The 26,291-nt window shown below is 42.6% G+C and overlaps 1 protein-coding gene across 2 annotated transcripts; it reads right to left on the reverse strand.

Moving 5' to 3' along the window:
• Positions 1 to 375: 375 nt before the first annotated feature.
• LOC143279900 (cerebral cavernous malformations 2 protein-like) lies at positions 376 to 26,291 on the reverse strand. 2 transcript variants are annotated; one of them, XM_076584214.1, is made up of 13 exons: positions 26,156 to 26,291; positions 23,703 to 23,867; positions 22,343 to 22,426; positions 20,916 to 21,014; positions 19,062 to 19,149; positions 15,916 to 15,962; positions 14,497 to 14,614; positions 13,372 to 13,414; positions 10,922 to 11,012; positions 8,621 to 8,753; positions 7,595 to 7,721; positions 5,272 to 5,434; positions 376 to 4,373 (listed from the first exon to the last, which is right to left on the reverse strand). In XM_076584214.1, exons 1-12 carry the CDS (start codon positions 26,183 to 26,185, stop codon positions 5,278 to 5,280), a joined length of 1,182 nt encoding a protein of 393 aa, XP_076440329.1. In that variant the 5' UTR covers positions 26,186 to 26,291; the 3' UTR covers positions 376 to 4,373; positions 5,272 to 5,277. The 2 variants fall into 2 exon arrangements, with proteins under 2 accessions (XP_076440329.1, XP_076440328.1); XM_076584213.1 differs by having other exon boundaries at positions 376 to 5,434.

Raw genomic sequence — 26,291 nt, forward strand, 5'->3', positions numbered from 1 at the left:
ATAGTTATTATTTATTTATTTGTGTAAGCTTATCATTTATTCACCTTTTTTTTTTTTTTTTCTCAAGGCCTGACTAAGCGCGTTGGGTTACGCTGCTGGTCAGGCATCTGCTTGGCAGATGTGGTGTAGCGTATATGGATTTGTCCGAATGCAGTGACGCCTCCTTGAGCTACTGAAACTGACAAAAGCAAGTACCGCAAATGACCAGTGTCAAGTGACAGTTGCCTACACAGGAAATCACTTGCACATGCTTGACAGCTCCCTTTCTTGCACACACCCACATCTGACCACAGTGCAATGCATGCATTAATACCTACATACATACACACACACACACAAATGCTTGCATGCAACACACGCACACACTCACTACACACACAGTCCAAGACAGCGACATGACCGACAGAGCCACCAAAGCCAATGCTGTATTCCCACAAAGCAGTGAACCAGCAGTCCACACCCCCACCTCTCTGCACTGTCTGTGTGCAACACATTTCACTCTCTGAAGCTGCTGCACTAACAACAACAAAACGACCAGCACCCTACCACCGAAAGTAAACATTTCATCACTCATGGAAGTCCATGGTGAACAATGAAGACATCAGTGACTGGAGAACAAGTGACAGCCCTAAAACAGATGCACAACTGTGGGCAGGCAGCAGCAGATGATGGGTATCATTTCCTCTCTTTGTGGCACTGACGCTTATGGTCAAGGTCCTGAAGACACCTACCTCTCCTCAAACGCCACAACTCATTGTGGACAGCCAGGCACTGCGGTCAGTGGTGAGGGTTCACCACCCGGGGATGGGGATGCTGCAGGCCCTGAGGGAAGCTTTCAGGCAGTGCTTGAAGTGTTTCAGTAGTCTTCCCATGTTCCCTGTGCCAGCACCCAGCTCGGAAAAGAAGACTGGAAAACCTGTGTCCTCCATTCAGACGACATACCCAACCCATCAAAGCTGGGATTTCATCATGTGTGCTTCAAACCCAATCATCTTTGCTCTGCAAAGCACCTCTGTGTTGGAAACTCTGTTCACTCATGAGAGCTAACATTCCAAACATTTTGTTACACTTGGCAGAAACGGCTGTCCTCATTCCAATACTTCTGCACTAAGTATCAAATTCACACAAACAACAAAAGTTTCCACACACTGTCCACAGCGCTCTCTTCCCTATATGTCCTGTAACTTTAACATGAACTACGAATAACAAGCATATGTGTTAATCTGCTGTAACATTAATATGGCGTGTACTTTAACAGGGCATATACGATAAAAGGCTGTCCATGTTCACTGTGTACATCTCAGCTGACTGCACACAGCCACACAGCACCAGCAACCACAAAACGGCGACCATTCCAACCACCACCTCCGTCCCCTCACCTCATCCTCCACATAGTCCTAGCAACAAACCCAGGATATACCTCTACAGTTAACTAATTCCTCAAGTTTTCACCACAGGAAATCGAGTTTTCACCACAGGAAATCAAAGTTTTCACCATAGAATATCATTAATCAAGTTTTCACCACAGAATATCATTAATCAAGTTTTCACCACAGGATATTTAAACAAAAACAAAACAAACTTAACACATTATCACATACTTATGCATAACACATACAAACACACACACACACACAATGCATAACACATACAAACACCCACCCACCCACACACACACACACACACACACACACACACAAAGTTGCAAACTGGCAGACAAGTCAACAAATGAATATTTCTGGATGACAAAAAAATAAAACACAATAAAAGCGCCCAATTTATCAAGCCAAGACAAGACAGAAATCACAGCCACATACACTGTTACTTCAATGTAAAAATAAAAGCAGCTTTTTTTCTACGCTGACTGCATAATTCAATTCAGGCCTAATTTGATCATTTTGTCAAAATCAATCCCATTTCCTAAAAAATAATCAGAATGTACAGTTTAAACTGAATTCAATAAGACACCAACAATAAAAAAAATACTTAAATACAGCAAGAAAGCAAATACAAATATGATCTAGTTATTCTGTTAAAACATTGTTTTTTTAAAACAAACGCAAAACCGCACAGCAGTTGTTGTAAAAACAGACAGTCCAATTTTACAAATGCACAAATAAATGACAGGGTAATAGCGGTTAATCATTACAATTTTACATGCATAGATCTGAGTGAACATCAGGTCCATGGATACATAAACTATGTACACACTGAGCCTATACATAAGCATGATCATCAATGTATATTTACATCTATCTAAGTATGAATACATGACAATAGACTTTGTTGTATTTCAAAGTTTCCAGCACTTTGACACAAATACACATACCTTAGATGTGATCACCAGTGTGACATGGTCTTCCATACACGCACTCCCATCACAGTAGCATGTCATGTGACCACTGCACTAAGACTCCCATCACAGTAGCATGTCATGTGACCACTGTACTCACACTTGATGACTGAACTCACATTTACTGGGCATCACCAGTGTCAAGAACAGAAAGTGAAGTAGAAATCGGCAAGGCACAGTTTGAAACATATCTATGCTGACTTGTAACAAAAGCTTCAGAAGAAATTAATACTTGAAATCTGAATGAAATTTAGGAACATATCTTATAAAGTTTTTTGGGGGTTTTTTCCCCAATAGTTTACTTCTGTAAAGTAAGGAAAGAAGAAAAGCAAGGAGGAGGCAGTTGGTGAAAGACAGATCCATAATACATAATATATACCTTTCGTTTCATATTATTGTTTGGGCTTTTTTTTTTTTTTTTTTAAACTATAATCAACCTCCATCATTTCCATACAAATTACCTGACACAATCCTGCACCAGCACAGATGTTGACTGTGTCAAACTGGACAAGCCGGCATGTTGCTAACGATGACTGTGTCAAGCTGGACAAGCCGGCATGTTGCTAACGATGACTGTGTCAAGCTGGACAAGCCGGCATGTTGCTAACGATGACTGTGTCAAGCTGGACAAGCCGGCATGTTGCTAACGATGACTGTGTCAAGCTGGACAAGCCGGCATGTTGCTAACAATGACAGTGTCAAGCTGGACAAGCCGGCATGTTGCTAACGATGACTGTGTCAAGCATGTTGGTAATAAGGGATACTACATGAAATGAATCTCAGCAGGATGAATGAGGGGGATGACCCAAGAGCAGAGGAAGCAGACATCTTTGGCAGGAGTGGGTCCTGAGGGGCGAGTGAAGACCTGTGCCGAACGGACCTGACTGTCCACACACACTGCAGGCAAGAGAGTCCAGGTCCACAGTCCCTTGTTTATACCTGTCCCCTTTGGTCTGAACAGCAGTCTGCCTGTCTGTCTCCAACATGTTCAGTCCCTGTGTACAGACCAGTGTCCACTGGTGGATGTCACTGCCCATGGTGAGGGATCAGAGTCACAGCTCCTCAGGTCCGTTTTGAAGGTGTCATACCTTCTGTATGTCATCCCTAGCCACAATTCCCATCCTTCAGCTGGCTGTACAGCAACACTCGGGGATTCTGCTGTCTTCCATGCAGACGACATGGCCTGAACAATGCAGCTGGCTTTGGGTCAACACGCAGTGTGTGGATGTGACGTGTTGCCAGGACCTCTGTTAGTTTGTGACCTGTACTGCCACTTGATGTCACACAATCTGCCACATGGTGCTGACAGAACTTTTCACACAGTCTGCCACACGGTGCTGATGGAATTTTTCACACAGTCTGCCACACGGTGCTGATGGAACTTTTCACATAGTCTGCCACACGGTGCTGATGGAACTTTTCACACAGTCGGCCACACAGTGCTGATGGAACTTTTCACACAGTCTGCCACATGGTGCTGATGGAACTTTTCACACAGTCTGCCACACGGTGCTGACAGAACTTTTCACACAGTCTGCCACACGGTGCTGATGGAACTTTTCACACAGTCTGCCACACGGTGCTGATGGAACTTTTCACATAGTCTGCCACACGGTGCTGATGGAACTTTTCACACAGTCGGCCACACAGTGCTGATGGAACTTTTCACACAGTCTGCCACATGGTGCTGATGGAACTTTTCACACAGTCTGCCACACAGTGCTGATGGAACTTTTCACACAGTCTGCCACACGGTGCTGATGGAACTTTTCACACAGTCTGCCACATGGTGCTGATGGAACTTTTCACATAGTCTGCCACACGGTGCTGATGGAACTTTTCACACAGTCTGCCACATGGTGCTGATGGAACTTTTCACACAGTCTGCCACACGGTGCTGATGGAACTTTTCACACAGTCTGCCACATGGTGCTGATGGAACTTTTCACACAGTCTGCCACACGGTGCTGATGGAACTTTTCACACAGTCTGCCACATGGTGCTGATGGAACTTTTCCAGCTTGTTGAAAATGACAGAGAAAGGGAGATTATAACTTGAAGTTCAGCACCTCCCTATACACACACATTCTGACTGTCCATCCTTCAGTCATCAGGAGAAGTCTGTGCAGACCTGTCAACTCCAGCAGTCAAGTCAAAGAGTAAAATGACTAATTCACTGACACACAACAGCAAGAACCCATTTCTACATAGCAAGAACCCAGTTCTCCAAATCAAATATCCAGTTCTACACATCAAGTACCCAACTCTACACAGCAAGTACCCAACTCTACACAGCAAGTACCCATTTCTACACATCAAGTACCCATTTGTACACAGCAAGTACCAAGGTCTACACATCAAGTACCCAGCTCTACACAGCAAGTACCCATAGCAAATACCGAGTTGTACATATCAAGTACACAGCATAAGAAGAAAAAAAAACTTTTCCACACCACACAGTGATCAGTATTCAACAAATACTAGACGACCACACTGGCAATGACCATCATTTATAACCATCAAGTTCATATTTTCCCTTTGAAACAGATGTGACGGGATATTTGCTGCATGAAGATTATGGAAATTAATTACTTTTCTCTTTCTTTATATACTTCCATCTGCAGTCCCACCACAGTTTATGATGAGATACAAGTGTGTGTGTGTGTGTGTGTGTCTGTTTGTGTGTGTCTGTGACTGTGTGTATGTGTAAACATGAACAGATCACTGCAGACATGTCACAGAAGAAGCAATAAAACACCAGCTCACACAAGCAAAGACAACACGTCTGCACCCACAGGCTTTCTGTCAAAAGAGAAACTCACATCCAATGTCTCTCTCTTTCTCCCTCTCACACTCACTCACTCTCTCCATCGCACATGCACACACCCACATATACCCATCCACACCCCCACACACACCCCCCATCAGTAGTCAGCACTGGGGACGTATTTAGCGGGGTCAGTGTCGACGTTCACACTGTCAAACTGTGACTCTGTGAACTCCAGCAGCTGGTGCAGTTCGTCATTGGCGGGGTTGTTGCTGACGCTGCTCGTGGTGGACACCTCCCCTATCGACCTCCGTCTGCACAGCACAGCACAGCACTGCCATCACCGCACCACGCAACCACACACACACTGGTCAGGGAAGAAAGGAAGGAAGGAGGGAGGTATTCATTTATTGCTGTTACCTATATAGGATGATAGCAGGAGAGACAGACAGATATATGTGTCAAGGAAGGTAGAAAGGAAGGAAGGAAGGAGGTATTCACTTTTTGTTGTTACTTATAAAGGATGATGGCAGGAGGGACAGACAGATATATGTGTCAAGGAAGGTAGGAAGGAAGGAGGTATTCACTTATTGTTGTTACTTATAAAGGATGATGGCAGGAGGGACAGACAGATATATGTGTCAAGGAAGGTAGGAAGGAAGGAGGTATTCACTTATTGTTGTTACTTATAAAGGATGATGGCAGGAGGGACAGACAGATATATGTGTCAAGGAAGGTAGGAAGGAAGGAGGTATTCACTTATTGTTGTTACTTATAAAGGATGATGGCAGGAGGGACAGACAGAGAAACATATTAGGGAAGGAAGAAGGAAGGAGATATTCACTTACTGCTGTTGCATATGAAGGCAGGAGGGGCTGACAGAAAAAAAAATATCAGGAAAGGAAGAAAGGAAGGAAGGAAGGAAATGGTTCTTTATTTACTGCCGTTATTAACACAGGCTGCAGGCAGGAAGGACTGGCATATAAACATATCAGGCCTGGCATTCACTGTTGCTCATGCAGCATAAACGCAACAAAAACAATAATAACAACAATAATATATGATAGTCATGTCCGACTATGACCATGAGAACAGCGAGGAGGCAACTGCTGTTCCAAATATCTGGGCGAGAATTTGATTATAGTGGAGAGTGTCTTGCCCAAGTACATCCTCACTCTCTTGGCCAAGAGGGTTTTAGGACAGTCGGCGCTGGGATGGTTCCCAAAGGCCAACTAGCCCACAAGGCTGCAGCGCTAAGAACCAGTGCAGTTTTGCCTCCTAGTTTGAGAGTCATAGTCCTTCACAAAAGACTAAGCTGTAAATGGTATCCCATTGACTGGAGAAACCATCGATAATACAACTCTCACTTTGCTGTTGGTCCAAATGTAAACTTATGTCAATCTGTGATACAAGCCGAGTGTTGGGCCTTAACAACAATAATGATGATTATAATAATAACAATATCAATAACAATAATACCAATCATAATCATAATGATAATAAAAGAAAGAAATAAAGAATAAAAACCAAGGGAAAAGACAACACAGCTTGAGACATCATTGGGAATGCCTTGACGCAGTCAGGTGATAGGTGCGTGAATCCTACAGCAGAAAATACACCACACAGCATTACACTGATGCATGGTGGGAGCAGCACATGACACAGGAAAGACAACACAGCTTGAGACATCATTGGGAATGTCTTGACGCAGTCAGGTGATGGGTGCGTGAATCCTACAGCAGAACATACACCACACAGCATTACACTGATGCATGGTGGGAGCGGCACATGACACAGGAAAGACAACACAGCTTGAGACATCATTGGGAATGTCTTGACGCAGTCAGGTGATGGGTGCGTGAATCCTACAGCAGAACATACACCACACAGCATTACACTGATGCATGGTGGGAGCGGCACATGACACAGGAAAGACAACACAGCTTGAGACATCATTGGGAATGTCTTGACGCAGTCAGGTGATGGGTGCGTGAATCCTACAGCAGAACATACACCACACAGCATTACACTGATGCATGGTGGGAGCGGCACATGACACAGGAAAGACAACACAGCTTGAGACATCATTGGGAATGTCTTGACGCAGTCAGGTGATAGGTGCGTGAATCCTACAGCAGAAAATACACCACACAGCATTACACTGATGCATGGTGGGAGCGGCACATGACACAGGAAAGACAACACAGCTTGAGACATCATTGGGAATGTCTTGACGCAGTCAGGTGATAGGTGCGTGAATCCTACAGCAGAAAATACACCACACAGCATTACACTGATGCATGGAGGGAGCAGCACATGACACAGGAAAGACAACAACAAAAAGAAGAGAAAAAAGAGAGACATAAAGGCAAGCAAAAAGACAAAACAAAACGCAGGATAATATATATATATATACACACACACACACACACACACATATATATATATGTATATACATATAATATACAACTGACGTGGGATAGTTGCGCAGGTTGTTGCGGGAGCTGGACAGAGAGCTTCTCTCAGGCATGGTGACGTCGTTTCGCTTCAGGAAATCCTCAAAGTATGGCAGGTTGTCCGCAGGGATGAAGGGCATCATTTCTGGAGACAGTCACCGCTTGTCAACAGTCCGTACTTTGCACTCCTCTGTCAACAGTCACTGCTTTACACTCCTCTGTCAACACTTTACACTCCTCTGTCAACACTCACCCCTTTACACTCCTCTGTCAACACTCTACACACCTCTGTCTACGCTCACCGCTTTACACTCCACTGTCAACACTCTACTGTCAACACTCATCGCTTTACACTCCTCTATCAATCCTTGGAGATAAATGTTACACTTTACACTCCTGTCAACACTATATGTTCCTGTCAACACACGCTTCACACTCCTCTGTCAACATTCTACACTCCTGTCAACACTCCTCTGTCAACACTCAACGCTCTACACTCCTGTCAACACACACCGCTTTACACTCCTCTGTCAACACTCTACACTCCTCTGTCAACACTCACCAATTTACACTCCACTGTCAACACTACACTCCTCTGTCAACACTCATCGCTTTACACTCCTCTATCAATCCTTGGAGATAAATGTTATGTATAACATGCTTTACCATATCACTGTTAAAGGGGAATATTCAATAGTTTGATGGATAAAATCATGAAGATATCGTACAAAGTGGCATTTCTGTCATGCTGTCCTAGTACCTCTGTTTCTAATGCCACCGACAGAAATGAATGTCTGTGTAATGCTATGTAACAAGAACGTCTTCAAAATTCACATGGAAGAGAGTATGAGTATATAAGTAGATAAATCAACAGACAAAAACACAAAAACACACATACACACACATGCACATGAGAGTATGAGTATATAAGTAGATAAATCAACAGACAAAAACACAAAAACACACATACACACACATGCACACACACATACAAACACATGCACACACACAAACACACACACATACACAGAGACACACACTCACCAGCCAGGAGATGTCTGCGCTCAGAGCCATACAGCTGAAAGACTCGCTCACAGAACTCAGGGAAGCGGTTCTCCAAGTCTGGCAGAAGCTGAGCAAACATCTGCAGCTCCTTGGAGTTCAGTTCTTTGTGCAGCTGGTACACACAGCAGTAATCAACACTATCATCATCACTTTCATGGTGTTCAGCTGGTACATACAGCAGTAATCAACACTATCGTCATCACTGTCATGGTGTTCAGCTGGTACATACAGCAGTAATCAACACTATCATCATCACTGACATGGAGTTCAGCTGGTACATACAGCAGTAATCAACACTATCGTCATCACTGTCATGGCGTTCAGCTGGTACATACAGCAGTAATCAACACTATCGTCATCACTGTCATGGCGTTCAGCTGGTACATACAGCAGTAATCAACACTATCGTCATCACTGTCATGGTGTTCAGCTGGTACATACAGCAGTAATCAACACTATCATCATCACTGTCATGGTGTAAAATCTGATGACAATAATGAAAAACGATAAATCATAAACTATCTGACGCTATGTAAGACCTATAATCAATAATTAAAAAGACATTAAAAAATCATGAACATTCAGCACATAAAAAAACCAATGCCAATAATGAAAAACACCCCATTGATAACATTTTATGCAGTGTAAAAACTCATATCAATAATTAACAACACAACCAATTAAGAAAAATAAAACATGAATATCTGACATGGTGTGAAACCTGGTATCACTGATGAACGACAAATTACGAACCTTGGACACTGTGTAAAACATCATACAATCACATATCCATTTATGTGGAGTTATGACCTAGTTGTAGTACGCCCAACTAGGAAGTGAATGTCCGCAGGTACAGACTGAGATTTCCATTGCCACTCTGCTGGACACTGCATGAGTGGTGGTCTGAGTGCTAGTCTTTCTGCTGAGTTGAAAAACTGAGGTCATGTGTACAACATGCACATGTAAAAGAACTCAACGCAACAAAAGATTATCCCGAGCAAAATTTTAGATAAATCAATGCACTCTGATAAGAGAAAAAATAAAAAATAAAAGTGGTAATGAACTGCTGCAACCCAATCACTGCAGGGACAAGCAGCCCCAATTCCACACAGAGAAATCTGTTGTGATAAAAGAACCAAATACAGATTACAATTCAACAATGAAAAACAATAAATCATGACCATTTGATACAGTTCAAATTCTAATCAGTATCAGTATCAGTAGCTCAAGGAGGCGTCACTGCATTCGAACAAATCCATATATGCTACACTACATCTGCCAAGCAGATGCCTGACCAGCAGCATAACCCAACGCGCTTTGTCAGGCCTTGAGAAAAAAATAAGAAGAAGAAGAAAAAAAAATTTTTTTAATTCTAATATTAACTATTAAAAAAAATTTGATGAATAACTCGTGAAGTGTAAAATGTACAAATGATAAAGAAAAACAACACATCATGAACATTTGACACAGGGTAAAATCTACATTCAAGACACTTTTAACTAACATCTCAGCGAGACTCTCACATGCCTGTCTAAGTCCATGCTCACTCTCACACACACACTCACTCCCTCTTTCTCTATTTTCTTTTACAAACACACACACACACACACACACACACACACTCATATACACACACACGCACTTATACACATGCACGCATGCACACACACATGCACACATACACACACTCACACTCACATATACACACGACAAGTGCAACAGCCGAGTGGTGTAAGCATTGGACTTTCAATCTGAGGGTCACAGGTTCGAATCTTGGTAACAGCGCCTGGTGGGTAAAGGATGGAGATTTTTCCTATCTCCCAGGTCAACATATGTGCAGACCTGCTTGTGCCTGAACCCCCTTCGTGTGTATACACAAGCAGAAGATCAATTATGCACATTAAAGATCCTGCAATCACTGTCAGCGTTCGGTGGGTTATGAAAACAAGAATATACCCAGCATGCACACCCCCAAAAATGGACTATGGCTGCCTATATAGCGGGGTAAAATGGTGTTACACATAAAAACCCACTTGTGCATAAACGAGCGAACATGGGAGTTGCAGCCCACAAACGAAGAAGGAGAAGAGGAAGACACATACACACACACACTCACACACACCCAAAAACACACACACACACACACCCACAAACACACCCACACACATGCACGCACGCACACACCCACAAACACACACACACACACCCATAAACACACACACACACACACACGCACGCACGCACGCACACACACACACACACACACACACACACACACACCTTAGTGGTGTAGTCAGCCAAGAGTTCACCACCGATGCTCTTCACACTACTTCTCTCACTGGGGGCGTGTGCTGGGAAGTCACTGTCGCTTCTGGCAACAGGAAAAAATACAGTATACACAATGTGTATCACAACAACATTCAGAATTTCATACTGTGCTTACACTATGGCTGCTATGACAGTACACCGTGACATGATAAAAAGTACAGATATACAATGTTTAAAAAAGAAGCATTAAAGATACAATCTAGCTGAAAAAACTGTTTTCAAAAACTCTGTAACTATCATCACCGAAACTCACACACCTCTTACACTCCAACCCCTAACCACCAAATACATCTACACACACACACACACAGACATCTACACACCTACACCCATCCACACACACAAACACACAGACATCTACACACCTACACCCATCCACATACACACACACCCATCCATACACACACAACCCATCCACCCACACACACACACACACACACACACACACACAGAGACACACACACTCACGCACGCACACACGCACACACACACATCCAATCACCCATTCACACACTGTCAAAAAGTCTGGTAAGGTGAAGAAGGGAAATATTGTTCAAAATATTTTTTCAGCAAATATTTTATGGCACAGATTTCCCCAAACCATCACACTATTTCAAACAGTTTTCACAGCTCCATGACTGAACCTCACAGACATCAACCAGTTCTATCACACTATTTCAAACAGCTTTCTTTCAAACAGCTTTCACAGTTCTATGACTGAACCTCACAGACATCAACCAGTTCTGTCACACTATTTCAAACAGCTTTCATTTCAAACAGCTTTCACAGTTCTATGACTGAACTTCACAGACATCAACCAGTTCTATCACACTATTTCAAACAGCTTTCACAGCTCCGTGACTGAACCTCACAGACATCAACCAGTTCTATCACACTATTTCAAACAGCTTTCACAGTTCTGTGACTGAACCTCACAGACATCAACCAGTTCTATCACACTATTTCAAACAGCTTTCACAGCTCCGTGACTGAACCTCACAGACATCAACCAGTTCTATCACACTTTATCAAACAGCTTTCACAGTTCTATGACTGAACCTCACAGACATCAACCAGTTCTATCACACTATTTCAAACAGCTTTCACAGTTCTGTGACTGAACCTCACAGACATCAACCAGTTCTATCACACTATTTCAAACAGCTTTCACAGCTCCGTGACTGAACCTCACAGACATCAACCAGTTCTATCACACTTTATCAAACAGCTTTCACAGTTCTATGACTGAACCTCACAGACATCAACCAGTTCTATCACACTTTATCAAACAGCTTTCACAGTTCTATGACTGAACCTCACAGACATCAACCAGTTCTATCACACTATATCAAACAGCTTTCACAGTTCTATGACTGAACCTCACAGACATCAACCAGTTCTATCACACTTTATCAAACAGCTTTCACAGCTCCATGACTGAACCTCACAGACATCAACCAGTTCTATCACACTATATCAAACAGCTTTCACAGTTCTATGACTGAACCTCACAGACATCAACCAGTTCTATCACACTATATCAAACAGCTTTCACAGTTCTATGACTGAACCTCACAGACATCAACCAGTTCTATCACACTATATCAAACAGCTTTCACAGTTCTATGACTGAACCTCACAGACATCAACCAGTTCTATCACACTATTTCAAACAGCTTCCACAGCTCTGTGACTGAACCTCACAGACATCAACCAGTTCTATCACATTATATCAAACAGCTTTCACAGTTCTGTGACTGAACCTCACAGACATCAACCAGTTCTATCACACTATTTCAAACAGCTTTCACAGGTCTGTGACTGAACCTCAGAGGCATCAACCAGTTCTATCACACTACTTCAAACAGCTTTCACAGCTCCATGACTGAAGCTCACAGACATCAACCAGTTCTACCACACTATTTCAAACAGCTTACACAGCTCTGTGACTGAACCTCACAGACATCAACCAGTTCTACCACTCCAAACAGTGGGGGCAGTGACCTAGAGGAAGTGCACCTGACTAGGAAGCCAGTGTGCACAGGTTCGAGTCCCATTTTGTCAATGGTTTTTACTCCCTCCTCCAGACCAAGACAGGCGGTCTGGGTGCTAGTCATTCAGATGAGACGATAAACCAACAACCCATGTGCAGCATGCACTTCTGGCATGTAAACAAAAGAAAAAGAAACACAGTCACTAAAGGCAAATTTCTGTAGAAAAATCTACTTTGACAGTAAAACAAAACCACTTCCAGACAGAACAAAAAGGGTGGCTCTGCAGCGTGGTGGTGCACTCTCCCTTGGGAAAGCAGCCCCACTTTCACACAGAGAAATGTGTTGCAGCAAAACACAACGCAACACAACCCAGTACAACAGCACAGTAGCAACACACGGACGACTCACATGGAGGGGGGAGCCTGGTGGTTCGGAATGGTGGTGGAGCCCCCTGCACACACACACATACATCATATACACCTGTCACACCTGGCCATGCTCCCTATGTCAGTGTATCATACCTTGGTTTTTAATGAACAGCAACACTGATACGGCTGTTATCATTATCATCATCATAATTATTATCATCATTATTATCATCAGTATAATTATTATTGTCATTACTATTATCATCATCATTTATCATTATTATCAATATCGTCATTACTATCATCATCATCATTTATCATTATTATCAATATTGTCATTACTATCATTATTCAAAGCCTTAAAAGAGACAATGCACATCAAACACACCCTTGGTTTTGAACACCAAAAGACAGAGGTCAAAATCAAAACAAGTAAAAAATCAACCTTGCAGACTGGTCATTCCCAAAACAAAACTCTTTGTAATTTTCCCCAACATGCCGGCAAATGTTAAAGAGAGACATGAGAAAAAACTAGGAGTGATGGCCGAGTGGTAATGTGACAGAGACAAGGAACAACAATCCCTGGGTTTGATCCCACACAGACAGGGAGATTTACATCCCTCCCACCCCCCACACCTTGAGTGATGGCCGAGCGGTAACGTGATAGAGACAAGGAACAACAATCCCTTGGTTTCAGTCCCACACAGACATAGAGATTTACATCCCTCCCACCCCCTACACCTTGGGTGATGGCCAAGTGGTAATGTGACAGAGACAAGGAACAACAATCCCTGGGTTTGATCCCACACAGACAGGGAGTTTTACACCCCCTACACCCTGAATGGTGGCCTGGGTGCAAGTCTTTCAGATATAAGGATGATGTCCCATGTGCAGCACGCATTGTGTACACATAAAAAAAAATCCACCGCAACGAGGAAGTTGTCCTTGGCAAATGAGAGGAAAAAGCCACATTTGTACTGAATCCAATGAAAAAGATGGTGCTGCTACACTGTGGAAACATGCTCTCCCCATCCTGAATTTCACACAGAGAAAACTGTTCTCACCAAAACAAGTAATACAATACAACACAAAGCTATACAATATGACTCAATACAATACATTCATGATTCAACATAACACAATACCATGCAATACAACAACAAACCTGTGGAGGGACTGCCCGAGGGGTTGTTGATGGACTGGTCAAAGAAGCCGATGACCCCCTTCAGGTAGATCATCTGGAAACACTGACCCACCAGGGAGCACAGCTCTTCCGCAACTGGCTGAAACAGTCAGTCACACAGCTACACTGTAACACCTGTTACCTAGGCTGTAACAGTCAGTCACACAGCTACACTGTAACACCTGTTACCTGGGCTGTAACAGTCAGTCACACAGCTACACTGTAACACCTGTTACCTGGGCTGTAACAGTCAGTCACACAGCTACACTGTAACACCTGTTACCTGGGCTGTAACAGTCAGTCACACAGCTACACTGTAATACCTGTTACCTAGGCTGTAACAGTCAGTCACACAGCTACACTGTAACACCTGTTACTGGGTACCTGCACTGACCACGGTTTTGTATCACCTGTTACCTACAGTGACCACAGTATTATATCACCTGTTACAAACATCACCTCTTACACACACTGACCACAGTATTATATCACACAACGACCACAGTATTATATCACCTGTTACCTACAGTGACCACAGTATTATATCACCTGTTACCTACACTGGCCACATTATTTCACTACACTGACCACAGTATGATATCACTACAATGACCACAGTATTATATCACCTGTTACCTACACTGACCACAGTATTATATCACCTGTTACCTACACTGACCACAGTATTATATCACCACACTGACCACAGTATTGTATCACCTGTTACCTACACTGACCACAGTATTATATCACTACACTGACCACAATATTTTATCACCTGTTACCTACACTGACCACAGTATTATATCACTACACTGACCACAGTATTATATCACCTGTTACCTACATTGACCGCAGTATTATACCACCTGTTACACACACTGACCACAGTATTATACAACCTGTTAACTACACTGACCACAGTATTATATCACTACACTGATCACAGTATTGTATCACCTGTTACCTACACTGACCACAGTATAACATCACTACACTGATCACAATATTATATATCACTACACTGACCACAGTTTTATATCACTACACACTGATCACAGTATTATATCACTACAATGACCACACTATTATATCACCTGTTACCTACAATGACCACAGTATTATATCACCTGTTACCTACACTGACCACAGTATTATATCACCTGTTACCTACACTGACCACAGTATTATATCACTACACTGACCACAGTATCATCTGACTACACTAACCACAGCATCATATGACTACACTGACCACACTATTATATCACCTGTTGCACACACTGACCACAGTATTATATCATTACAATGACCACAGTATTATATCACCTGTTACCTACACTGACCACAGTATTATATCACTACACACACACACACACACACACACACACAGAGTCTCACCTTACTGTCACAGTACAACACAGCAAGCTGACACATCTCAGGGGTACCTGAAACCACACAGCACACTTCATTCACCTTAATACCTGTCGTTCAGTGTGAGATGTGGTGTGGTGTAGTGTGGTGTGGTGTGGTGTGGTGTGGTGTGGTGTGGTGTGGTGTGGTGGTGTGGTGAGGTGTGGTGCTGTGCTGTGTTGTGCTATGTTTTGTGTACTGTACTGTATTGTACTGTATTGCATTATACAACTATACTGTACTGTGTTCGACTGGCTGTATTGTTTTTGATTAGTTCGTGTAACTTTTGTACTGCACTGTATTCTTTTACTTCTTTGTCACAGCAGATTTCTCTGTGTGAACTTCAGGCTGCTCTCCCTGCAGACAGCACATCACTGCAGTGTGGATTTCTCTGTGTCTCTCCCAACAGACAGCACATCATATTTCTCTGTGTCTCTCCCAACAGACAGCACATCACAGCAGTGCAGATTTCTCTGTGTCTCTCCCTACAGACAGCACATCACCGCAGTGCAGATTTCTCTGTGTCTCTCCCTACAGACAGCACATCAGATTTCTCTGTGTCTCTCCCTACAGACAGCACATCACCGCAGTGCAGATTTCTCTGTGTCTCTCCCTACAGACAGCACATCACCGCAGTGCAGATTTCTCTGTGCCTCCCTACAGACAGCACATCAGATTTCTCTGTGTCTCTCCCTACAGACAGCACATCACAGCAGTGCAGATTTCTCTGTGTCTCTCCCTACAGACAGCACATCACAGTGCAGATTTCTCTGTGTCTCTCCCTACAGACAGCACATCACAGCAGTGCAGATTTCTCTGTGTCTCTCCCTACAGACAGTACATCAGATTTCTCTGTGTCTCTCCCTACAGACAGCACATCACCGCAGTGCAGATTTCTCTGTGTCTCTCCCTACAGACAGCACATCAGATTTCTCTGTGTCTCTCCCTACAGACAGCACATCACAGTGTAGATTTCTCTGTGTCTCTCCCTACAGACAGCACATCAGATTTCTCTGTGTCTCTCCCTACAGACAGCACATCATAGAAGTGTAGATTTCTCTGTGTCTCTCCCTACAGACAGCACATCAGATTTCTCTGTGTCTCTCCCTACAGACAGCACATCAGATTTCTCTGTGTCTCTCCCTACAGACAGCACATCACCACAGTGCTGATTTCTCTTTGTCTCTCCCTACAGACAGCACATCATAGCAGTGCAGATTTCTCTGTGTCTCTCCCTACAGACAGCAAATCAGATTTCTCTGTGTCTCTCCCTACAGACAGTACATCAGATTTCTCTGTGTCTCTCCCTACAGACAGCACATCACAGCAGTGAGCACCACCCATATTTCTTTCATCTTTCTTCTGTCTGCAAACATATCCACAGTAAAATCAACTTCAAAGCAGATTTTTCTATACATTTTCACCAGGAACAACCCTTTTGTTGCCATGGGTTCTTTTGTGTGTCAAAGTGCATGCTGCACACAGGGTCTCAGTTTATTATCTCATCCAAAAGACTAGCACCAAGACCACCACACAAGGTCCAGTGGAAGGCAGGATAAAAATCCTGTTCCATATATGGGACTTGAACCCTTGTACACTCCTCCCTTCCTAGTCAGTCATACTACCACTCTATGAAATGTTGGACTGTTGTTTGTCACTCCATGAAATGTTGGACTGTTGTTTGCCACTCCATGAAATGTTGGACTCTGTTGTTTGTCAAAGCTTGTTTTAGTCAGTCATATCACCACCATGCCACCACTCCATGAAATGTTGGACTGTTGTTTGTCACTCCATGAAATGTTGGACTGTTGTTTGCCACTCCATGAAATGTTGGACTCTGTTGTTTGTCAAAGCTTGTTTTAGTCAGTCATATCACCACCACACCATCACTCCATGAAATGTTGGACTCTGTTGTTTGTCACTCCATTAAATGTTGGAATGTTTGTCACTCCATGGACTGTTGTTTGTCACTCCATGAAACGTTGGACTGTTGTTTGTCACTCCATGAAATGTTGGATTCTGTTGTTTGTCAAAGCTTGTTTTAGTCAGTCATATCACCACCATGCCACCACTCCATGAAATGTTGGACTGTTGTTTGTCACTCCATGAAATGTTGGACTGTTGTTTGTCACTCCATGAAATGTTGGATTCTGTTGTTTGTCAAAGCTTGTTTTAGTCAGTCATATCACCACCATGCCACCACTCCATGAAATGTTGGACTGTTGTTTGTCACTCCATGAAATGTTGGAATGTTGTTTGTCAAAACTTGTTACTCTAACAGCTGTGGTAAAAACCTGCCAATGTTTGCAAACCATGTCAGACGGAGAGAGAAATGATAACTGCTCAGTGCTTAAGGCACACAGTGCAAGTTCCCCTCTGGAGTGGAGTCTGTTTGTGTCACAAATAATAATCATAATTATAATAATTATAAATAATACTAATGATACTAATAATACTTAATAACAACATCAACAAAAATACTACTACTACTATTAAAAATAATGATAATAACAACAATAATTATACATTTTTTATGGATTATTATTCCGTATTCATACAACTATGCTTCTTCAATAATGTCCAACAGTGGCTACTAATCTCTATTACTTAAAGTAACTACCACAGTTAAAAGCAAACATGACATAAAACACTATGGCTCTCTGTGGACAAAGACATCCAGTGCATTCACAAACACAAATCAGAACTTGCATACGTATACATTCTGAAACACATTTCAAAAGCTATCAAATAATAAAACTGTCGTGTAAATGATGCTTACACTGAAATGAAATTTATCTCATAAACTAAGGAAACAACACACCCAACCACATACACACCCAAACAACCCCACCCTCCAAACACACACATTCACGTAAGCACTCATGCAGAGATTAGAAATATACAGATGGAGGAAAACACACACACACACACACACACACACACACACACACAAAAAAAAAAACCCAAAAAAAACCCCCACACACACGTTTTAACCAGCTTAAAAAAAAAAAACAACTGATCACATCTTAGAATCCAATCCATGAAATATCCAGAACACTGAACCAGGACTACATAACACAAAAACACAAAAAAATAAAAAGAAACAAGGGCGGTAAAAGAAAATGAAAACTGACCGAACTTGATGGCCAGAATGTGCTGTTTATCGTCCTTGATGTAGCACATGGCCGCTATCTCATGCATTGGGATCCGCAGCAATATATCCTGCACACACACACACACACACACACACACACACATTAGAGATATCTCCCATCGCCTTATGTGCTTGAGGGAATAGTTCCAGTACTGAATGCCTGTCTGCAAGCGATTTACAGTGAGTTCGGTATTGTGAATGCGACAGTCTTCTTATTGATAGAACACTGGTCATTTTGGTGTCTTTTTCTGTCACTTTCTGACCACGGATAAGGTTTTCTCAATGTCAACTGACTGTGGATGCATGAAGAGAGGGAGAGGGAGAGTAGGGGTGAGGGAGGGGTTTTGAGAAAAAGTGGTGAATATGGAAAAATTCCACTGCATGACGCTCTGAACATGGAACGGACCCACTACATGATGCTCTGAACATGGAAAGGACCCACTACATGCTCTGAACATGGAAAGGACCCACTACATGCTCTGAACATGGAAAGGACCCACTACATGCTCTGAACATGGAAAGGACCCACTACATGATGGTCTGAACATGGAAAGGACCCACTACATGCTCTGAACATGGAAAGGACCCACTACATGATGCTCTGAACATGGAAAGGACCCACTACATGACGCTTTGAACATGGAAAGGACCCACTACATGATGCTCTGAACATGGAAAGGACCCACTACATGACGCTGAACATGGAAAGGACCCACTACATGATGCTCTGAACATGGAAAGGACCCACTGCATGACACTGAACATGGAAAGGACCCACTACATGCTCTGAACATGGAAAGGACCCACTACATGACTCTTGAACATGGAAAGGACCCACTACATGATGCTCTGAACATGGAAAGGACCCACAACATGACGCTTTGAACATGGAAAGGACCCACAACATGATGCTCTGAACATGGAAAGGACCCACAACATGATGCTCTGAACATGGAAAGGACCCACTACATGATGCTCTGAACATGGAAAGGACCCACAACATGATGCTCTAAACATGGAAAGGACCCACAACATGACGTTTTGAACATGGAAAGGACCCACTACATGATGCTCTGAACATGGAAAGGACCCACTACATGACGCTCTGAACATGTCAAGGACCCACTACATGATGCTCTGAACATGGAAAGGACCCACAACATGATGCTCTAAACATGGAAAGGACCCACTACATGACGCTCTGAACATGTCAAGGACCCACTACATGATGCTCTGAACATGGAAAGGACCCACAACATGATGCTCTAAACATGGAAAGGACCCACTACATGATGCTCTGAACATGGAAAGGACCCACAACATGATGATCTGAACATGGAAAGGACCCACTACATGCTCTGAACATGTAAAGGACCCACTACATGATGCTCTGAACATGGAAAGGACCCACTGCATGACACTGAACATGGAAAGGACCCACTACATGATGCTCTGAACATGGAAAGGACCCAAAACATGATGCTTTGAACATGGAAAGGACCCACTACATGATGCTCTGAACATGGAAAGGACCTACTACATGACGCTCTGAACATGTCAAGGACCCACTGCATGATGCTCTGCTGTTGTCAGTAAACCTCACCTCCGTTATTTTTGTTGATTCTGATGTCAGTAAACATATCACTACAGTTTTTGTTGATTCTGATGTCAGTAACCCTCATATCACTACAGTTTTTGTTGATTCTGACGTTGTCAGTAAACCTCATATCACTACGGTTTTTTGTAGATTCTGATGTTGTCGATCAATAAACATGACTCACTTTCACATTGTTTTTGTAGATTCTGACATTGTCAGTCAATAAACATGACTCACCTCCACATTGTTTTTGTTGATTCTGATGTTGTAAGTGCTGAGACTGAGGATGGCTGAGTGATACTCGTAGGTGACATGTGACGGAATCACTCCATGTTTCTGGAAAAATACAATGAAAAGAAAACAGTCCTATACAAGAACAAGATGGTTTGGACCTTGTGACATGTTCTGAAACGAAAACAGTCCTATACAAAAACAAGATGGTTTGGACCTTGTGACATGTTATGAAACGAAAACAGTCCTTTCCAAGAACAAGATGGTTTGGACCTTGTGACATGTTATGAAACGAAAACAGTCCTATACAAGAACAAGATGGTTTGGACCTTGTGACATGTTATGAAACGAAAACAGTCCTATACAAGAACAAGATGGTTTGGACCTTGTGACATGTTATGAAACGAAAACAGTCCTATACAAGAACAAGATGGTTTGGACCTTGTGACATGTTCTGAAACGAAAACAGTCCTATACAAAAACAAGATGGTTTGGACCTTGTGACATGTTATGAAACGAAAATAGTCCTTTCCAAGAACAAGATGGTTTGGACCTTGTGACATGTTATGAAACGAAAACAGTCCTATACAAGAACAAGATGGTTTGGACCTTGTGACATGTTATGAAACGAAAACAGTCCTATACAAGAACAAGATGGCTTGGACCTTGTGACATGTTATGAAACGAAAACAGTCCTATACAAGATCAAGATGGTTTGGACCTTGTGACATGTTATGAAACAAAAACAGTCCTATACAAGAACAAGATGGTTTGGACCTTGTGACATGTTATGAAATGAAAACAGTCCTTTACAAGAACAAGATGGTTTGGACCTTGTGACATGTTATGAAATGAAAACAGTCCTATTTATGAAAAAGATGGTTAGGAGCTTGTGACATGTTGTTATGCTGTGCTCTGCTGGGGCCCGACAAGATATGGTGGGAAGTGGAAGTGTAGCATAGTGTAGGAGCACACATCTATCCATTTCTGCAAACTTTGCTGAGGGATGTTCACAGTTAACAAGCACACACAAGCACGCACAAACACACACAATAACACACACACACACACACACACATTCCACCCCAAGCACATGCTCTGTCCACCCACATCCACTGTCACCTCCCCAATCATCTTCACCAAACACTTCTCAAAAACCAGTAGATCATCTTCATGGGGTTGTGCCATGCGGATGTGTGTGAGTGTAAGCATGTGCGTATGCTCTGTGTGTGCATCATATTGACATTGCTGGATATGCAGACCTACACATCTGACAATGGCAAACGTAACACACACACACACACACACACACACAGACAAGCGCACACACACACATCATGACATACATACAAACACAAACGACAACCACCAAATCTTCTCACACACATTCATCATACCACCACCACAACCCCCAGCACAGCAGTGCCCCCTACCTTTCCCTTGTCGATGATGCGGAGGACGTCCGTCCTGTTGGTGATGTCCATGTCAGCTGCCACCTCCCCTATCACTCCTGCAAACTGTCCATACATCCCACAGACACACATTATTTTCATGATCATCATACCAGTCCTTATACAGCGCCTGTCCTCAGTCAGAGACTTAAGTCCTATGCACTTTATTTTGGTTAATAAACATGGTGTCATTTGCACAACTGGCTGCCTATCTGGGTTGAGCCCACTAAGAGCTGCTTTTGGGCACTAATCATTTGCTTCCTGTGTCACTCAGGTTTCAGTCACACACACACACACACACACACACACACAGTCATGTAACTGCTAATGTGTATGACCATTTGTTTATTTACCCCACCATGTAAGCAGCCATACTCTGTTTTGGGGTGGGGTTTTTTTTAGTGTGCTGGGTAATTTCTTGTTTCCATAATCCACCAAACGCTGACATGGATTACAGAATCTTTAACATGTGTATTTGATCTTATGCATGCATATAAACACATCAAGGAGGTTCAGGCACTAACAGCTCTGCACATATGTCGACCTGTGAGATTGAAAAAATCTCCATCCCTACCCCACAAAGTGCACTGATACCAGGGATCAAACTTAGACTAGCTATGGGACAAGCTCATACACATGTGTCCATGTACACATACACAATACATAAATGTCCATGCACACACACACACACACACACACACACACACACACACACACAGCTGCCCACAAAGATGATCAAACACACTCCAGAACTTGACTGAATATAACAGGAATAGTAATTCATCTTTATAATGCACTTTTTTCTCTCAATCTAAGACAGATCTACTTTTCATTTTCATTTTTACAGCTATTCATATCTCTCACCCCATCTCCCACCCCCTTCTTAGCTCTTTTGCTATGTTGGAGATCTATACTAGTCTGATGTACATAAATAACAAATAATGAAACAGAGGTTGAAATCACACTCACAGTGAAAAGAAGAGTGCATATGCTGCTGTCATGTTTTTCACTAGGGTATGATTTACTATAAAGTCAAAAGATATGGATAACTTGTAACCCCGATATGACATTGACAAACTGTCATGCATACTATTCAATACTTTTTTCTTTTTCTTTTTAACAATTTTATACTTAAAACCCTACTTTAAAAAAAAACAACTATTTAATATTTAATATTCAATACCGCTAAGACAAAGAGAGTGGTGCTATCAGTCTGGGAAACAGATGGTTGTTTATGTTCCTTGACCACTGGCCCCAGTTATTTTTAGGGTTGCTGCAACTGTTTGTGATGGCCAAACTCCACAGCAAGCTCTAACAAAGCAAACCACCTCATAGCACTGACCAGGACTTGTTTCTCCACAGGGTCGTCCAGCAGGTTCTGGGGGCTGACCGGGTAGTCGGGGGCCATCTTGGGGCGTGGCTCCACGTCCAACATGGCCTCATCCACCTGACGACTGTTGCTGCGCTCCCACTGGCTGATCGACTGGTTCATCGGCTTGAACAGCGTCTGTACCCAACAACACAATGTCATTGAATTCAACAGCGTCTGCACCCAACGACACAATGTCATTAGCTTGAACAGCGTCTGTGCCCAACAACACAATGTCACTCACTCACTGGCTTGAACAGCATCTGCCAGCCATCAACACAATGTCATCTGCTTCAACAGCATCTGTACCCAACAACACAATGTCATCAGCTTGAACAGCGTCTGTACCCAACAACACAATGTCATCAGCTTGAACAGCGTCTGTACCCAACAACACAATGTCATCAACTTGAACACTGTCTGCCTGCCAACAACACAATGTCATCAGCATGAACAACGTCTGTACCCAACAACACAATGTCATCAGCTTCAACAGCGTCTGTACCCAACAACACAATGTCATCAACTTGAACAGTGTCTGTACCCAGCAACACAATGTCATCAGCTTCAACAGCGTCTGCACCTAACAACACAATGAAATCAACTTGAACACTGTCTGCCAGCCAACAACACAATGTCATCGACTTGAACAGCATCTATACCCAACAACACAATGTCATCGACTTAAACAGCGTCTGTACCCAACAACACAATGTCATCGGCTTCAACAGCATCTGTACCCAACAACACAATGTCATCAGCTTCAACAGCATCTGTACCCAACAACACAATGTCATCGGCTTGAACAGCATCTGTACCCAGCAACACAATGTCATCGGCTTGAACAGCATCTTTACCCAACTACGCAATGTCATTGACTTGAACAGCGTCTGCAACTAACAACACAATGAAATCAACTTGAACACTGTCTGTCAGCCAACAACACAATGTCATCAGCTTGAACAGCGTCTGTACCCAACAACACAATGTCATCGACTTGAACAGCATCTGTACCCAACAACACAATGAAATCAGCTTGAACACTGTCTGCCAGCCAACAACACAGTGTCATCGGCTTCAACAGCATCTGTACCCAACAACACAATGTTATCGACTTGAACAGCATCTTTTCCCAACTACACAATGTCATCAGCTTGAACACTGTCTGCAAGCCACCAACTCATTGCGTTTGTACTGCTACATGTTAGAAAATACTGTTTAACCTGACAACAAAATTTACTGCTATGGAAAAAGAACATGCTTGTTTCTCATTAGAACACACACACACACACACACACACACACACACACCTTATATCATTAAATTTATAGGGAAAAAAAATTAATAAAATAACTGGGATAGGTAGTTCAATTCATGATCATACTTTATACATTTCAGCTACAACTACAGAGATCTAAGTAAACTTGTAGAACTTCAGGGCCAAGTCTGAGTTCCTAACTACCTTAGTTGATTTGTCCTTTATTTAACAGTGAAACACAGCTGGGAACAAATCTGCCCAGTCTGTTTCAGCAATTCTAATCAGTTATCTTTTGCACTCTACTATCTTCATGCCATCACAAGAAATACAGTGTGTGTCACTGTGTCTGTGGAGGGGTGAGTAGCTGGGGTGAGGGTAGAGATGTCCATGAGTTGAGTGATGTTTCACTGCTTTTAGAATAATGTTTTGGAGTTTGTTACTTTGTATCGTAAATTCTGTTATTGGTGTAAAGTGGGAGGGGTGTGTGCACTGTAATATATGTTTCACTGTTTTGAAAATAGTATTTTTACTTTTTGCTAGTTTGTATTCTTTGTGTATTCCTATGTCTTATTCATAATAGATGAACTGTTAAATGCTCAAAGAACCGCAAGGTAGGCACTACAATATGTACCTTTTTTTCATTATTGTTATTTACTTATTATCAATATTATCATTTTTCTGATCCTAAACCATAACAGCCAATGGCCGTCACTCCACCACACCCGATCTCCCACCACACCCCCTCCCGCTCTCCTTTTGCCCACTCCCTACACACTGGACGAACACACCTGCAAAAAAACATCCTTGGTTGCTAACTCAATAACCGCAATGAAACAAGCCAAAAACAACTCCCCAAACGTGGGAAAACCTCCCTTTGTGAAGGACCTCACTGAAACAGAAACTGGGCACACAGCAGAAACATGTTTTGTATCTTGCCTACAAATCAATTTTCTACGACTTTACTTACCTGAAAACCTTTAATTTTTCAGTCTAGCTAAAAAAGAAATCGGTAAAATACCGAAAATGTTTGGGTTAACTTCAATCTGAAAAAAGTTTTCAGTGTCCTGTATTATAAAGTTGATTTCTTGAAAGTTGAAATCTGAAATTGTCTCCAAACCAAAACAATGTCGCTGGTAAACAATATTTTAATACATTAAGCTCGTCTTACTTTGCTACGTCGCTTGTCGTCCTCCATCATGTTTCGTCAACATTTTCCAAACGTATGGCCTCAGCTCACGATCAACTTTCCTCCAACTTTCTAAACTTCTCGAAGACGTCTGCAGAACTTTGCAACAAAAGCTCAC

The sequence above is a fragment of the Babylonia areolata genome, chromosome 3, assembly GCF_041734735.1.
Source record: "Babylonia areolata isolate BAREFJ2019XMU chromosome 3, ASM4173473v1, whole genome shotgun sequence".
Lineage (NCBI taxonomy): Eukaryota > Metazoa > Mollusca > Gastropoda > Neogastropoda > Buccinidae > Babylonia > Babylonia areolata.

Bases quoted from the DNA above. Each gene is read 5' to 3' on its own strand.
- LOC143279900 (XM_076584214.1), bottom strand. From the start codon at position 26,185: ATGATGGAGGACGACAAGCGACGTAGCAAA. The intron at 15,963-19,061 runs GTCAGTTTTCAT...GTGTGGTTTCAG, and splicing joins CATTCTGGCCATCAAGTTCG to GTACCCCTGAGATGTGTCAG. The intron at 14,615-15,915 runs GTGAGACTCTGT...TGACTGTTTCAG, and splicing joins TGTTGTACTGTGACAGTAAG to CCAGTTGCGGAAGAGCTGTG.